The sequence below is a fragment of the Pempheris klunzingeri genome, chromosome 5 (assembly GCF_042242105.1).
Source record: "Pempheris klunzingeri isolate RE-2024b chromosome 5, fPemKlu1.hap1, whole genome shotgun sequence".
Taxonomy (NCBI): Eukaryota; Metazoa; Chordata; class Actinopteri; order Acropomatiformes; family Pempheridae; genus Pempheris; species Pempheris klunzingeri.
In genome coordinates, this window is record NC_092016.1 from 7293485 (window position 1) to 7312339 (window position 18855).

At 40.5% G+C, this 18855-nt stretch overlaps 1 protein-coding gene across 1 annotated transcript; it reads left to right on the forward strand.

Moving 5' to 3' along the window:
• The first annotated feature begins 6976 nt into the window (after positions 1-6976).
• On the forward strand, positions 6977-9188 carry avpr1aa (arginine vasopressin receptor 1Aa). Its single transcript, XM_070830952.1, has 2 exons — positions 6977-8021; positions 8696-9188. Exons 1-2 carry the CDS (start codon positions 7073-7075, stop codon positions 8977-8979), a joined length of 1233 nt encoding a protein of 410 aa, XP_070687053.1. The 5' UTR covers positions 6977-7072; the 3' UTR covers positions 8980-9188.
• The last annotated feature ends 9667 nt before the right edge of the window (positions 9189-18855 follow it).

Below are 18855 nucleotides of genomic sequence, written 5' to 3' on the forward strand. Positions count from 1 at the left end.
TTACAGACCGCCTATGTTTTACTTGTAACAGTAAATCAGATTAAGTACTTACATTTTCCATGCTGGTGATACCCCTGTGAACTACAGCTGACATCAGAGACATGGCTGTATGATATATATGTGATATACTCTATGTGTAATGTGAACACATTCTGGTAATATTTCTTTGCTTATTTCATCTGTGTTCCTTAAATTTGATTTGTGGTTTTTAGTATAAATCCCAGATTTGTTACAAGACATCAAGCCAGTCATAGTGTTGTGTTAAGTAGCTGGAGCAGAAGCATTTTAGTCCGCGTTCATAGTTTTTATTCAAGGAATTTTGATTAAAAAAATACAGCTGCTGGTGTCCCCATCGAACTTCAGTGGCATTATCAGTGAATATCAGCATGTTGTCTATCTGATGGAGATCTGATTGGAAATCAATGAGTAAAATCATTCACCAGCTCACCTTTTTGGTCAAGAAACGAAGGTCAAGACAACAGCGGGGAAGAAAAGACCCAAATGTCAGAGGTTAAGCCCCTGGCAGTGTGCCAGGTCCTGTACTGATCCATAAAGAAAATGAAAAAATACTCAGCAGTGATTTAAAGCAGCTGCATGGAACTGTGATTTTCTCTTGATATTGGTGGTCCCTGTGGACAAAAGCAGCAGTGTTACTCAGGATTAAGACTTTAGGGCCTCAGAAATTGTAGAAAAATAGAGATACCAATTGGACAATGAAGTGTGGGGTCTGGTTTTGAAGCAGTGGATCTTGATCCTGCATCTCCCGACCATGCAGGCAGACTAGCCGGTCCAGGCAACGCTGTGGCACAGTGATGACCTCAGGAGGAAAGAAGAGAGCATGGATGGGAGCTAAGCTAACCCAGCTTGGACCTTAGGCTGCTTCTGGTTCATTTCTGACCAGAACAGCTGGACCAAACATCACAGCAAGTGGTGTGACTGCCCCAAGAGGACAGGATATGTCAGGCTAAATCTTTTGTTGGAAGTGGACCCAGTAGGCAGGTATTTAGAATTACAAACTAGAAACAGCCAATGTAGAAATCTTTTCACTCTTTTTTGCTTATGAACATTAGACAGAGGCATCAGTAGTGATAAATTGAGAGTTTTAGAACCAGGTAATAACTCCACATAATAGGTTTAAGCTCACATACATGTGGGACACATTAAAACATTAAGTGTCTGAATTGCATGTCAGCCATCTCACATTTCTTTGTCTGCCCCTTCCCCTGCTATGTACAATCATACCTAGACACATGTTCCCACTTCTCCATCAGCGCAGTAGGATAATTAAACTTCCTCCATAAATTCCCTCAACAGGCTTCTGTTTTAGTGGTCCAGACATTTGCTGCTTGGTTTTGCCTTCTATGGCCCCCCCGTCTGTCTTTCAGACACCTGTTACTTGATCCCTTATTGAATCAGTCAGCCTGCCTGGTTTTGACTTTTACCTGCCTTTATCATGCATATCTATAGAGCAAAATCATTGCAGCATGTCCAGTAGTTGTTGAGATATTTCAGTGTGTACCAAAGTCAAGACACACACTGACATTGCCATCACTGGAACCACACCACTAGCACGGCTAAAAATATATTTCTTAATAAAGCTTTGAGGCTAAATTATATTTCATTTAGGGTAATAACGATGTTTGCTCCTTGCCATCACCATTTTACTGAGTGTATGGTTCCTAGTTTTAATGTTAACCCTTATGTTATCCAATAAAGCAATAGATTGTGAAAGAAACCAAAATGCAATGAAATGTGAAGAGAAAATCTTTTAATGTGATACTAATGGTTACATGGGATCAGAGCAGCCGGTCATTATGCAGGACAAGCTGATCTGAAGTCCATGTCGGCCTGAGGAAATGGTCTTGAACATCTCAATGACCCTGTAGGAACCATTAGATTCAGCCAGACCATTTTGAGCTACACACTCTCCTGTGTTTTCTTTTTTAATGGATGAAGGATTTCACATCAAAGTAGCAATATTACCATTTACAATAATATGATAAGACCGGTTGAAAGTTTTCCATTACTCAGTGATTATTTCTCTCTTGGACTTAGAATCACATCTAAGCAGGTTTGATGCAGAGAACACTGCGTAACAACATGAGAGCTATCCATGTCTTGTTATGATAACAGAATAAAATGATAATGCCTTTCAACACCTGAAGCACGATTATCATCAGATGTCTCGAACCACATTTTATTTGAATGAGCACAACACAACGCCGCAAGGTCTATTCTCGTTCTAGTATGAAATACCCAAACATTACAGCTGTGTAACTGCTGAACATCTCATTTAAAAAGCAGGGTCACCGATCTGCTGCTCTAACAGCCTTCACTCTTTTAAGGTTTTCTGTAAGAATGGCTGTGCAATCTTGTGTCCTACAAATTACTTTTATATATTATTAAATTGTCTTCCTAATTACATTTAGGTGAAAAAACAAGAGTATGTTTAGAAGTACCTTTTTTTCTGTTTGTTTTGTTTTTATGTTTTTATGAATGAAACTCACAGGGAGGTTGTTGGAGTGAATCTTGAGTGTCCAAACTTTAGTAAAGCCTCAGGAAAGATCAGTGTTTCATTTAAAAAGGCCATTTTGTCTCAAGTCCAGATGACAGTCGTTCCTTATCCCTAAAGCTGGAGTGCAGGACTTTTATATATAAATGGACACCACAACATCGCATTCAAGGCCTTACCAGAGGAGTTCACACATTGCTGGTTAAGTTTATCACCGCCAGGTTAATCTTGAGGTATTTCATAGTATACCAGTTGCAGTGATGGTTTGCTAGGGCTGAAGGGGGGAACAACTTTAGCAACAGAATAAGCTACAGCAACTATGAGTGTGGCACACGTCATACGTCATAAACATGCGTCAACATTGCTTGCAAAATGACCCTTAATGCCAAAAGGGGAGACAAAAGATCTGCAGGCAGTGCTTTTGCATTAAATAATAAATAACATTAATGCATTGATAAAAACCATGTCCTTGGAGTAAAACATATTTGCTGTTGCAAATTAATGATATATGACACATAAATCCCCCCCCCCCCAAAAGTGTTGAAGGAGAGAAGTTATACACAAATCTCATCCAGAGGACGCCTGCTTTCTTGTTACATGACACAAGTATATATTCTTACTGACAATGTTTTGTCTGGTCAACATGCTTAAAAAATGAAAACCACACCCATATTTGTACATTAAGCACACCAATGTTATTTTTGGTATTTGTTATTTGATCCAAAACCTCTGGAGACATGCACTATTTGAACTCATCCTCTCAGGGACAAGACACAGGTCAATTAGAGCATGGACTGCACAACTGATCAGTAGTTTTTATCCCAAAGCTATCACCACACTTAAAAACACACAGAAATCTCTGTACAAATGTTAACCTGTACACATTTTAAACCGTGCAATACCTTTTATCTTTTATTTATTTTAATCTCAATAATTTATGCAATAATTGTTAGCACTATTTATTTATACATTTCATAACATTCTATTTTCATATATGTATATGATGACAAGTGTGCGTGAATTACATGTGTGTGTCAATGCTGGAAGTGGTGATTATAGGTCCTCTTATATAGCTGGTACAGTGAATTGTCATTCCTCCTTGGCCCACATGTGTAGCCTTTTTAAATTCTTCATTGGCCCTTGCAATGTTTAGGGAATTATTTTGCTCAACCCTATAGGTCTACAAAGAAAGACATAGTATACACTCATTTTTAAAGAAACCTACTCTTCAATAATAATAATTTGTGGTTTGTAAATCAATTTGAACGCCTCTGTAGTCTTTCAAATTGAAACACGGAGGCGAGGGAAGTGACTTCAAACAAAAGCAGCTGCACTGAAGTTTTCATTACTACATCTACGCAGATCCAGGTTGCATAACCAGTGTGTACTAGGTACGGATTTTCACAATTATAAACCTGAACGTCGTGTTTACTGAAGCGCTGATTTATCATCAGCCCCGAAGCCAAAGGGGAACATCCAAACCTACATATAAAGTTACATAACTCGTGTATTATAGGTGGCCTCTGCAGAGGCCCTGTTAATTGTCATAACTGATCCATAGAGCAAACAGATGATTAAATGTTTTGTTTGACGTTGATCTTCGCAGGACTGCAGTCACCCAGGAGGCAGATTTGTACTTTTATGAGTGCTGTAAAGAAAACCTTTACCTTTACAGTTTTTAAAAAAATTTTTTTCAACAAACCATTTTCAGTTGCTCCTTTTTGATGTCAGACTATGTCAAATGCACAATTTATGTCATATAGGAGCCATAATGAACCGACAGAGTATGAGGTATTCATGACAGAACACAGACAGAATGAGGGAAGCATGCGCACTACGCAGTTTGTTAAGAGCAGAACCTTCTCATGCACAAGATTGTCTTCAGTCTCCAGACAACCTCTCTCAACTTTTAGAAACGTTTTGAGCATACAATGATCCTCACTGATAGTCCATCAACTGAAAGACATGAGTGATGTGATAATGAACGGAGAAAAAAAAGATGTCTCCCTTTGTGCCTTCATGGCAAATTAAGAATTACAGAGACCTAAGGAGGAGCTGACAAAGTAGGAATTTTAAAAAGGGCGAATTCCACTCTGAATACTGAATCAAGCTACATATTTCAATTAAAATATTTAATCAAGATGCTTTGAGTTTGACAAAGCTTTCTGATAACAAATTCAAGTCATGAAAGAAAAACATTCTGTCTCCTTAACAAGATTCTTGGTCCACACGAATAAAAACAACTCCCAGAGAGTCTGAGGAGCTCTTATAGAACTTTAAGCCCGTGAATAAAAGGGAAACATCACGGAAATGATTCGGACTGACTGCTCTGGCTATTGGAGACACAACATGCATTCCCATGATTCCCGGGCCCAGACACACTGTCCACAGTTGAGGATGGTGAACAGAGTCTTCATGTTCTGTAGCTGATGAGACAAACCAAGCCTGGAGCCGTAATAACGGCACAGGATGTCTCCAGTGAACGTCTTCAAAAACAGGAGATGAGCATAAATGTAGTTCAGTCCAGCGTGAAGGGAGAGATCCGCTCTGCTGTCGCTGAACCCCCTAGGACAAGAAAAGACTGTACCAGAGTAGATGGGGAGGGGGTTGAGATCAGACATATAACAGGACTCCCATGAAGCTGGTTAGCTGGTCAAAAGAAGCCCACGGCATCAGAAATGTCCACAGCTATGGGTCAGATGGGAAGATTAGCAGAGACTGACACCATGGTAATTGAGGAAACTTTATTATACCACTAAGCCATGTCAGCCAGCAAGCAGGAAATTTTAGGAAGGGGCCTCCAGTTTTCACCACTGACTACGAGGGTCATCGGAAATTAAAGAGAACAGATCTACACAGTGAACGCAATGTGAACGTAATAAAGATGACTATCCTCACAATCAGCACATGGATCAGATGAGCTCAATAGCTGCCGGATACCCGCAGCCAGCTGGCAATCATGTGCTTTCGCAATGGAAACTGTAATAAGCAATTAACATCGTTATGGCTCACTTGGAAACTGACGCCGCATCGCTAGAGATGCTGAAGCTAAGAACTGGTAGACAATTATGCACCAATGGAGCCTGGAAGAGATGCTATTAGAGAGATACAGAAAACATAAAGAAAATATGCAGACAGATCAAAAGACTAGCTGGTAATGTCAAATCAAAATATCAAAGCCCCTTCCCCCTCAAACATGTTTTGCTTGTTGTCAGTTCACTTGGATGTTTGACCTTTGCCGTGCGGAATGATGTGCAGGGTTTGACATTAGAAGGCTTTTAATTCTGCAGAATGTTTCTCCGTCTTCATCTTTTATCTGTGAAAGATGACATGTAAGTTAGCATGCTGTCCGCAAGTAGTGCGGAGGCCATTGTCCAATACACTGCAGTGCAACTTACTCTGCATCTACACAGAGAATGGACTCTTTAGTGAACTTCTGAAATGAAAAATATTTGGGAGAAGAGGCCAATATTTGCATTTATTTGCAGTCAATTAATTCAAATTTCAAGAAAAAAAACGTTTTCTCACTTTCATCCAGTGGCCACGGAGATACATTTTGGGGTATTTTTCCAGATTTGGTGATATCTACCTCTGAGATTTCTGCTTTGGAATTTTGTTTGTAATCCTCAAAGTTCATCAACTAGAATGAATCAAGCGCAGTGATTCTTTGAGCAAACCACCTCAGATAAATAATTTTTAACAGTTCGTCATTGCACAAGGCTTTGCTCTGCAGAGGTGAAGGCAAACAACATTCCAGTGTGTTGGTCAATGCATTCCTGTTGCAGTAAATGCAGCATCGCAGTTCAAGATCCAGTTAGATATGTCTTCCACGTCATTAGTTGAGATTATTTTGAATTTACATTTTTAAAATAATTCATTCTTCACATTGACTGTGAAATATGACGACCTGCTTCAAATATTCACACGTTGTTTATTTTAACTCAATTTATCAACCTGGAATTATGTTTGTAATGTACACAAAACTGCCTTCATGTGACCCTCGCTATGAGTGGGGGAGAACTGTGACCACGTGGGGGTTGTACACACCATGGTGAAGGGCTTAGTTCTGCACTGCAAAAAAAAAATCTTCATCATGATGGAATGGATGGAAGCAAAAAGACAAAAACTGTGCTGCCCAGTTATTGAAGCATTTTCTCCCTTGTTATAACATAATTCTGTTTGAAAAGACTCTGGAGTCAGAGCAACTTTAAGAATATGAATCTTCAAACACATTGAAAACACAAAAATGAAATTACATCATTCAATTAAAATTCTTCTTGTTTGTAGAAGGAGCATAACTTGTTCAAAGGAAAAACGGCTTTCAGGACTTCTCCCCACACCAAATAACTTTTTATGGTGTTTTATTTTTTGCAGTGTATCCGCTTTACGCGCAAGCTGGCTGAAATTTGATTCGAGTTTAAAAAGCCGCGACTGCAGCCACAAGTCAGAGAGCAACGTGTTCCTGCCTGTGAGCACCAGGTAGCTCCATATACGGATTGGAGAGTCACTTCACAGCCCCTCTGGCATCGGATCTGGTAGGGCGCACAGAGGGGCAGTGCCATGCACACTCCTGACTATGCGCTGCTCCTGAGCGGAGGGAACCAGTCTCTGGTTTTCAGTCCCACTTATGACTTAACGATGGGGACGCCTGGAAACGACAGCGTCCACCCGAACCGATCCGATCCGTTTGCGCGAAACGAGGAGGTAGCCCAGATCGAGATAATGGTCCTGAGCATCACCTTCGTGGTTGCGGTGATCGGGAATGTGAGCGTCCTGCTGGCGATGTACAACACCAAGAAGAAGATGTCGCGGATGCACCTTTTTATCAAACACCTGAGCCTGGCTGACCTGGTGGTCGCCTTCTTCCAGGTGCTGCCGCAGCTCTGCTGGGAGATCACCTTCCGCTTCTACGGTCCAGACTTTCTCTGCAGGATAGTGAAGCACCTCCAGGTGATGGGGATGTTCGCGTCCACCTACATGATGGTGATGATGACCCTGGACCGTTACATAGCTATCTGCCACCCTCTGAAAACCCTCCAGCAGCCCACCAAGCGCTCCTACATCATGATCACCTCCACGTGGATGTGCAGCTTGTTGCTCAGCACTCCGCAGTACTTCATCTTCTCCCTGAGCGAGATCAAGAACGGCTCGGACGTCTACGACTGCTGGGCGCACTTTATCGAGCCGTGGGGCGCCAAGGCGTACATCACCTGGATAACCGTGGGCATCTTCCTCGTGCCAGTGGTCATTCTCATGATGTGCTACGGGTTCATCTGTCACAGCATATGGAAAAACATCAAGTACAAGAAAAGGAAAACGACGGCTGGTGCTGCCAACAAGAACGGGCTAATTGGGAAGAATTCAGTCAGCAGCGTTACAACCATATCAAGAGCCAAACTGAGGACTGTTAAAATGACTTTTGTCATAGTTCTGGCCTACATTGTTTGCTGGGCGCCGTTTTTCGTGGTACAGATGTGGTCCGTGTGGGATGAAAACTCCCAGTGGGCTGGTGAGTGCTGAAACTACACACTTCATTTATCATCACGGAATTTAAAGCTTCCACAGCTTCAGGAACGATGTGATGTATAGCCAGTAAACAACAGCCGCAGAAAAAAAAAAAATCTCAGTGTCCAAACAAAAATCAAGGCCATTACGCACGGATTTATTTTGTTTTTGTTTTTATATATGTGTAGTGTAAAACTTAGCAAAAATCTAAAGAATTAAATATTTTTGAAAGTGATGTGTGGTTTTCAAGCCACCTCACATCACAGTGCAGCACTGTGGGCATTCAAAATGAAAATATCACAGCAGAGACGGGACATCTGGGTTCCCTGATAACTTTATTTGAATCTTTTCTTTATTCATAATTTAATACCAGCTTGATTTTGGCACTCTGTCTAAAGTATTCTATGTTGAGACAAATGTGTTTTGTTTGCTTTTCTGTGGCAGAGTCAACACATGCAACAGGCAGATTACTTCACTAACATCAAGAAAACTGCACAAGATCTGCAACACAAACTAACTTTTTGAACTTGTGCAATTGGCAGATGTTCTCTTCTTTAAAGAAAAAATAAGCTTTACATTTCAACACCAGATTAACTGACTTAGACAGGCATTTCTGTGGCTTAGCCTGTTCCAGATGTTTTGCGAATTAATCATCCTTTTCCTCTCTCTGTTCTCTAGATTCTGAGAACGCAGCAGTGACTCTGTCTGCGCTTCTCGCCAGTCTCAACAGCTGCTGCAACCCGTGGATATACATGATCTTCAGTGGTCACCTCCTCCAGGATTTTATGCACTGTTTCTCCTGCTGCTTCAGGATGAACACTGACTTCAAGAAGGAAGACTCAGACAGCAGTCTCCGCAGGACAACGTTGCTGACTAAGATGACCAATCGGAGCCCCACGGGCAGTTCTGGCAACTGGAGAGAGCTGGACAATTCTCCCAAGTCCTCCATTCAGATGGAGTAAGCACTCAGCCAGGCAACTCTGTTTACTGGGGTCTGAATAAAAACCATGTCTGTCAGTGGTAAGGTATCAAGGTACACACAAACTATCAACTCATCTTATCCCTGGGCATGACCGACAGTGACCAAAATCCCACCAAAACTCAAAAACCATAAAACAAATCACAGTTTTGAATATAAAGACAGGAAACAGAGTGAAGAAATTTGGTAAAGACTGAGAATTTGTAACAGGGACATAAATTATGGACACACTGCTTGTGTCAAACATGTTCTTTTTCTTGTACATTCAACAAGAAAGTTAGAAATGACATGCAGTTTGTTTTGTACGGTCGTTTTGGGTTGGAAAAAAAAAACATTCACCTACACACCCCACCACAGTTTAGGGGGTCGCGTGGGTTTTGATGAAGTGAGATGGGCCACAGCTGGAAGAGCCTACCTACTGACCCAAAGACCTCTCCCATGACTTTCACAAAATGTTGGGGAGAAGCTCACATTCCACATGCGCTACGTCAACAGCATCCTGCACCACTGGGGGGGAGGACGGGGTTTGTGTATTGGCATTCATTGACACTCCAGACAAAGACAATTTTCTGCATGTTTATGTGATGTACACCACCACAAGAACCCCTTAAAAACATGTATATTTTAATGTATCAAGACGTTTCTATCTATATTTGTACATATAAGGCACTTGAATATCTGTAAATAGGAGTAATATATGTAAATATTCTCAACATGAGCTCTAATTGTCTGTAATGTCTTGTGCACATTGAAAACAATCTATTTCAAAATATCCTATAAATATATGTTGAAATATACATATTTATGCACTGAATACTGCACTGGCTCTGTCTCCTGTGTTCCCAACCACGGCACGGATGATTTCACCGTTTATGCTTCATGCAGTTGCCACACAACCATAAAAATCTCTGGTGTCGTGTTTGCTGAAAATTGAGAAATGTTGAACTTGTATCTCCAGCCAATCTAAGCACTTACAATCTGCCAGACTGAGATTATGTAATGGTTTCACCTTTCAATTGAGAGTAATGTGAAAAAGAAGCTCCGTTAATGGGAGGCTTCTAGTCAACTGGTTCTCTACGCCCACACAACTTAGAATATATGGAAAGGTAATATAACAGCTCCTCAGAGATAAATGTACCTGTAACTAATAAATAAAATCACTCGTACAATGTGTGACTGGATAAAGTAACTTTACTTATTGTGCCAGACAAAAATATTTTATCACTCATTTGCTTTTACTTACTCACCTGTTATTTAGTGAGCATTGTGCACTTTGAAGTCCTGCACAATAGGTTCAACTTCTTTGCAGGTTCAAATTCACTCTCAAAGAATATTATGACCATTCCACTCTGCTTATGTGCACCACTGAGCTCCTCAAACTTTTGAAACTTTTCAGTTCAATTTTGAATTGAAAGGTGGTCTGAAGTCACAATGTGATGGAAATAGTTAAAATCTGCAGAAAGGCCTCACACACCACACTGAAGGTAAACGTTTCCCAGCCAATGTAGAAAGCTGCAGCTGCAGGCAATATTTCTTTTCCCCAAGATGGCGAAGTCAAGTCCTACTGCTACTCTGCTTGCTCTTATGTTTGCACCATAACCCAAACCATCTCAGTCCCCGTGCCTAGACTCAATCAATCAAGGGTTTGGCATATTCATGGCGTGACTTAACCACTCTAGGGAAAAAGTTCACCTGCTGGAGGATCCACCATGAACATTTCAGCAGTTACCATGTTAAACAGAGTTAGCATGCACCTGTTTTTTAAAACACACAAAAAAGTACAAGTGCACACATAAAACAACTTTCTTACACTAACAAGAGTCATTGTAATGTGTTACTTCCACCCATGGCGTTATGTGCTTGGCTAATTCTTGGCCGGAAGCATTGACTTCCAGGAGTTTTGTCATCGCTTGATTATTACGCTTCAGAAGTGCTGTTCAGGCGGATTTTATTATCTCAGGGCCGAGCCAGGCTGGTCTTTTCTTTATATTGGCTTTATACTGGCTGCTGGCTGAAGCTTCACATTTACCACACAGACTTGAGAGTGGTATCAATCCTCCAATCTGTCCTTCCTGAACAGCAACAAGTCTTTTGAGAAACAAGATCTAACGAACACGGTCGACAGTTTTCACAGCCGACGTTTCTTTAGTAGAAAGTAGTTCCAAAATAAATAGGTTAGAGCGAGTTCTATAAATTATTGGGAGTAACATTGGTGTTTTTCCTGGAAAGAGATTTAAAAAATTTGAAATCTTGTATTTCCAGACAAAACTCCATTCACCTCCATGGTCTTGGCGTGGATCTGTAAATCATTGAAAGACAGATGTCTTAAAACCTGGCCAAATAAAACCAAATACGAGTGACTAGATACAACTTGAGCAAAGTGAGAAAATATTTTTTGTACTTTGGGTGATGTGACATTTTAATTAACTCCATCAGGAGTACAACATATTTTAATTGTATTATTCAATAATACTGTCTAATTGAGTTATTACATTCTTAATTGCTGATGAAAATATGTTACACCTCATATGAAATCATAATTGTTTAATGGAATAATGCAGTGATATTACTTCATCCAGCTTTTATAGTCTTTGTTTCTGTTGTTTTTAACTAATTTGAGCAAACATTTTGTACATTATAACAAGTGATTTTACCAGCATGTCACATTATAATGGGTTTTTGATAAATAGCTTATAGTGACTAAACCCTCCCAACCCCCTTGATCCTCTATGGTTCAGTTAATAACATCAGGGTCTGGTAGTCATATCACATAAACAGCTGGGAGGGGAAGTCCTACAGGAAATTGTGTGAGTCCCTCAAATAAGAAAGAGAAAATTAAGACCTACCATAAAGGGTTTAGGTGGTGGCCAGAATAAAATGCCAAGCAATCCTAGCCGGTGTCATCTGGGATTATGCAGCTAGGATCTCTACTTAATGCACTAAGGAAGGAGCAACGCTTTAGCTCTGATGGACATATCAAATTCCCAGTCTAGACCTGGGAAGTCTATGCTCTGCATCTCATTAGACATGCCAATCATTAAATAGCATGCCTGTGAAAGGCTGGCCGTGCTAACATGATCTGTGCTACGGTCGTCAATCAGAGTCTAGACTGAGCAAATACTTCAGGAGGCAGCGATTGAGTTTCTCTAGAGAGGTTGTAAAACCATTACTCCAAGTTAGGTAGCCAGAAAACAGACAAATCTTATTATAAGGGTCATAAAAAAGTAAATATTGCAACAAAATAAGCTCTTTGCTCTAGTTTAACACAGAATTTTCTGTTCATGAAAATAGGCACATCCCTTCCATTCAATACATGTCTGTATCTAAAACATGTCGACTGAGACAAAATGTAATTTATCAATTTCATCACTTGGATATTTTCGCAACAAAATGGGAGAACAAAAAAAAATCAATCAGAAAATCAATCTCACCATATATTCTCTCTCGATGATACAGTATGTACCGAGGTGCTAGTGAGATGAATGGAGTGAGAAACGTCCATCAGGGGTCTGTGAGGAGCAACGGCAACACAGACCTTCATATTCTTTGTGTTTTTATGCATCAATACCTCAGGCGATGACACAGGTGAAGGGAAGTGCAATGTCAAACAACGAAGCAGGACTGAACGGAGATGTGAGCTGCACATGCATACAAAGGTCATTGTTCTCTGGCACACCTCTGAGGAATCACTTCCCACATACTTCACATACTTCGTTTCTCAGGGATGAAACATTACTTCAAACATCAGTTTGCCCTCCTCCGCAGAAAGAACGCCCATTGCTCAAAGAAAACATGTTTACCCCACAGAGTCGGATGCAAGATTGCTTCATTCATTGTGCTTCCTCCGATGAAGAAAAGATCCAGAAAAATATTTTGATCAGTCATTATGTGGACTAACGCCATGAGGATCCATGCTTCCTTTCTTAGTAAGTAAACAACTTCCACCATGTTTTCCTTACAGGAAACAAGTCCTGTTTTATGTCCGTCTGGACAATTGTGTCCACAGCTGGCTTCCCTCCACTTGACACTCTGGCCTTTCCTCAACCAATACAGGCACTGTTATTAGTCGGGCTAGCATAAACGAAAGTTTGTTGCAAAAATCTCAATTCTAGTAGTTCTCTCAGCCCTCTGACCAGAGGAGTTAGATGAGACGAGGCTCTGTCTGTATCTCTGCCTCCATCACTCCCTCTTCCTGTTCCATTGTTCTCCTTCGATCGTCCTTGAAAATAACACGCTCATTTCTATTTACTATTGTGTTGTTTAATCGCTCCCCAGAGGTCATTTCATTTCATGTTACGCAGGTCTAAAGATGTTAGCACACAAAATCTGGCCCTCGAACAAACGTTATTGTCCAAGCCTTGTCGCATGCTGGCAATGTGAGGAAGGCAGAATGGAAAGAAACGTGCAGAACAGTTAAAAATTACCTATCAAATCAGTATCGCAACAAAGAAAAAAGATTGCTCATTCTTGTTGTTGGCCCCCTGAGGAAACTGATAACTGCTGCTGTATTGCTTGTCCTTGTTTTCTGTGGCATTTATTCATCTGGAGGAGGTTTGCTCAACAAAACCTATTTTCCTGGTGAAATACACTGTCATCAAAACTGTTTTTGTCCACAGAATCTGTGTACTCTTCTTTGTCTATTCTCAGCTTCCAGCCTCAACTGTCAGCACATTTCTTGGGTCAGTGTTTAAGTTATTGTTTCCTGTCAGCAAAGGGTTTTATTCTTGGTATTTGTCATGGACGTCCTCAAAAGGAGGACCAGAGAAATTTGAAGTCTAAGATCATGATCATAATGCAGGTGACAGGTTGTCAGGGCACACAATTTACTGTTTTTTGTTTGCATTGCGAGGAAAAAAAGTTATGAATTAAAGCAACAACAAATCGAAATCAATGATTAATCACAAAAGATAAGGTACATACTTAGTAGTGAGACAGGCAAGGAGCAAAAACAGGAAGTCCAATCCAAAAGGGGAGGGCAGAAACTCCAAAGACCTGCAGGTTTCCTCACAGCAATTTGGATACTTCAATGTAAGAAAAAGTACATTTTAAATTGGCCACACAATGACCACAAATAATGATTATTTTCCATAGTGTCCATATGTTAGAATGCAGCAGTTGTTGCAGCATGTCAGTATGCTGACATTTGCAGAATATCAGTGTTAGTGTTTAGCTCCAGGTGAACATACAGGTTCAGCGTAGAGCTGAGCCTGATATCTGCAGCCCTTCCTGTAGAAATGTACTTTTACATATTACAAAATGGTTAATATGTTTCGGAGGAAACATAATTGCTGTATGGAGTGTGAATGTTCACTAACAAAGGTTTTTGTTGTCACCAAAGTGCACAGACATCATATGGAGGTAGTCAGGGTTGATGACGGTAGTGAGCAAAGGTTTAAGCTGCGAAAACTCTTTAGCGAAGTAGATCATTGTGCTAGATTTAATTTGGGCACTCTTACTGTATGTTTTTATCAAAAGCATTTTTTTTGGAGACAAGTCCTGAGATGTCACTAAATGTCCACTGCACAGAGGATTTACGGCCAGGCTAAGCTAAAAATGAACTGGTTTATGTCATCCGAGCATATCTGCAGGCAAAAGCGTTTACAGCTGTTATGAATAGCCACTCTCGCATTCACAGCTGTCACAGCCAAGATGCGATAACTGTTCAGATATGGTGATAACGGTGTCGACTTTTGAACAGTCTTTCTTCGGATGAATTCAAAGTGTCACACTTGTTGGTAGCCCACGCACAAAAGTCACGAACATTGTGCTCAAGAGAGAATTTCAAATGCTGCTTTACCTCTCACCTCCACAGATGTGAAAAGGTGCGAAGTGGGTGTGAATGTGGGAATTGTCATTTTCAAAAAGTTACGGGAAGTGTTGAACAAAGCTCTCCATTTCTGACCTCTGGAAGGTGTGAAGGGACACCTTTAGGTGGCCTGACCTTTTCTCTGTCGCCACCCTCAGGCCAAACATTTCATTTTCTCCACAAAAAAGGATCCAAAAAGGAGGAAAATACCACTATCATCTGCATACAAACAATGAGTTTACCAAAAACACAGCTTGTTTAGGGAAAAAGAGAGAATGATAAGTTGTCTTTCCATTTTTTAACCCATCCAATAATTTTGTTTCCTGGCTCTAGCATATCAACCTTGTAGTCTTCAAAAGGAAAGGTCACATCAAGACCTTATTAATCAAACATGTGCTTTGATGTGCCGTAGGATCAGAGGAGCGTGGCATCATACGGAGGCTGTACACATGTGATAGACTCGCCCTGTGAACATCCCAACCAGTAAATCAAAGGCAGAGGTGAGATGAGAGGCTGGGCATGCTATCTTCTCCTTCATCCAGCCTCTGCATGCAGTTCTTCCTGTGTATACAGAAGATACACAACAAAAAACACATGTGAAATCAAACATTGGTGATATATTTGTGGCTTCCTGAAAACTGATGTTCAGTTTAATGGATTTCTGATGATCAAACTGTTGCAAACCTTTCACAGAATATATAGTGCTATGTATAAATTGCATGTGAATATATAGGGTTGATTATTTCATGCAAGTGACTGACAAACACACACCACAACCACTAAAATATGTGCAGAATGTGATGCCTTCATAATAGAGTTGTTGCCTAGAAACCAACAGCATGTTATACTGGCCTGGTGGACAATGATTAATGAAGCGTCACTGCAATAATTGTCACCGCTCATGCCCACATGTCAGGGGATAACTGGCCTTCTCTGATTATGAAACCTGTATTTGTGAACAGTAATGTCACCAGGGGAGAGAGATGAGGTGTTGTGCTGAATGCCTTCCTTCCTGGTTAATGCCACACAATCCAACATCTGACAGAGGTGAACTGCTGCCCTCCAAGAAATGTGTTCTGTTTCACTTTATCAGGACTTCTCATCTGTGGGCTATGTTAGGTAGGGAACAGGCTGGTGTGGCTGAATGTCAAGTCCAAAGCTACACTGTGTTGTCTCCAAGGAGAACATTTCTTGTAAAAATGAACTTTATTGGCAATAGTTATAACTGACTGGATCTTTCAATGTTGATGTTTTTCGTACAAAACAGAGACGAAAAGCTACTTTAAAACCTGACCTCAATGTAGGAGAATGGTGGTTGGATGTAAGCTGATTGGCTGGCATTCGTGTAGCATTTTATCTAATTTGATATAACTGGCAAAGGAAAGGGTGAAATCTCCAGTCAAGAGTTTTAGGGGACAAACCGAGTTGGAGGTTTAATTGTGGTGGAGCCCTAAAAAAAAAACCACAGTCTCATTATAATAAAGCACTAATGGGAAATGGCCAATGTTACTTATCTGGGAAATGCCTTTATAAGATCCTATTGGTAAACAAATGTGTACATGGCACACAGTCTGTATGTTAAAATTGTTTTTACAGTATTAAATCTGTAACCAGCAGCTATGCCTACAAATAAGATGTTCAGTAAAACACAGGACATCACTATAAAAAAGTGACTGTTGGGATTTGATTATGTTACATACAGCAAATTTCAGTCACATTCTCAGGTAATACATTTGTACATCACATATATACAGTACAGGCATCTGGTGGGGCACTTTAAATGATAAATAGCTGAGTGTTTCTATATAAGTTTCTATTATGTTTGCCTCGTACAAGACAAAATGGAGGAAAAAATGTGTTCCAGCTCTCCACCCACAGCAAAGGTTATGGAATGTCATTACTGCTATCACTATGTATTGATCTGCAGTTGTTCTAGAGGGGGGGGACTGTTTCCAGCGTCACTGTCTTCAGGGAAAAAGGAGAGATATCTGACAATTTCCTCGTAATGGAGTTGAAGCACTCCTCCGAGATTACACGTGGGCTCCTAGAACGATGATGCGAGTCAGGCATGTGAGAGCACTGCGATCAAAGTGAAAGAGGTGCTCTCATAAATAATGGATACAAAAAACAAGAAGAAACCAATTCAGTGGCTGTGTATGAGAAATTAATATATGTATGTGTCCTTGCATTTTTAGCATTCTAGAGATGAACTTAAAACTGAACTAAAAAGTTATCCCCTGTCCTCCTTTGACTGTTAAAGCATATTGCACCAATCCCTGCAACTCAGTTTGATGCTACACTTTGGTTTTCCACCACACTGTCATGAGCTTTCACTGCCAGGCATTTCCATAAAACGCACAAATGATTCAATATATTTGTAATTTTCCCTCTCTTGATATTTTGTTATGATAGCTCACTATGTTTGTTCGACCGACTATCACAATGACAGACACAAAACTCATTATTTTCTCTGTTTATTCATTGCTTTTGATGATGCAGGCAGTGGTGCGCTCTGCTGTTTTACAAATTACATTTTATCTAAATCACAAATGCAGCAGTGAAAGTCTGTTTGTAATTGAGCAAAATAGTTTTCCTCACACTAAGTCCACTACGGTGCTGTCTAAAAAACAGCAAATACATGTGTAGAACCTGGACAGCAACATATCCTGCAATAACTTTAACTAACTGTCTGCAGGGGGAAGGTGATGTTTACTGCAAAGTGAGGAAGGCAATAACAGAGACAAATGGTCAGAGCATCTGACCACCCCCAGCTTAACCCTCCGATGGGCCAGATGGGAATGGAATCTGGACCCATTCACACCTATTAATCACACACGTTCACAGTCCAGCACCAGCACGGGTCCTGTTTGTTGTGTGTGACCGGTGCAGCGTTATTCCTTTGTTGAGTCACACAAGGATAAACTATGCATGTGTGTTTGGGTGTGTGTTGGACAAATTGCAGTCATGTGTCAGACATGCAAGCCAATACATATAAAAGGCTTTAGGCAACACATGCACACACATGCATGTACACACAGACACAGACACACACGCACACACACACACACTTCAATACATTTTTCAAGGTAGTGGTGAGGTAAAGATTTTCCTTGATGGATTTTCAGTCCACTGGTGACATCTGTTGGTCAAAAATTAAAACAACAACCTACCCACAAGACTGTAGAATAACAGACACGTATACAGCCATAATAGGGTTTAAGAATATTTGGCTAGTATCTACTTTCAATGAAAAATTTGCACTGTGATACATTTGCAGTTTATTACATAGAGCCAGCTGTATGGAAAGTACCTCCTACTGTGTGCGAGTACGTCTGGATATGTATTAAACTAGATACACTGCTTGACTTTGTTGTAGTGACCAAAGCAAAGTAAACTCCTAATTTCCAGTGGCAATGAGAAAGTACATTAAACATCGGTTCCACAATTTCATTGTTGTTGTGTGCACTTGCAGTGACTTCCTTCCCAATGTCAGTGCACAGAGTAGATAGACACAGGGTCAAGGATGGATTAGCCATCAGCATCCGCAGGCCTGAACTTGCAAAGCATGGTAATGTGCAAATACACACTTACACTCTATGTGGTTACATAAAAGGTTAAAGTGGGCCAAGCTTACGCTTGTTCAGTGCGCTAGTGGCAGGATTAGTGGCAAATTAGCAGTTATAAACTAGTACAGTGTACTAAAAGACATAATGCAGTAATGTGCTGTAGCAGCATTAGAGGAAGTAATAGTATTAGTATTGTTGTTATAAGTGAAGTAGGATTAGTAGTAGCACTAGCAGCACTGTGTGTGCTTGGCCAACCTGCTGCTCATGAGCCACATGCAGATTTCAGTCTGCATATATTTCACTCTTCTATTCACACGCTGTTGTTTTATTTTTTAGTCTAATTTTGAATCACACAATCACTACTACTGTTACTGAGTAGAAGTAGAATGGTCGTTGTGGGGTTAATAGTTGTACAAGTGCAATCATAGGAGTAACAGCAGGAGCAGTGATAGGTGTAGTAATGGAAGTGGTAGAAGTTAGTAATGGC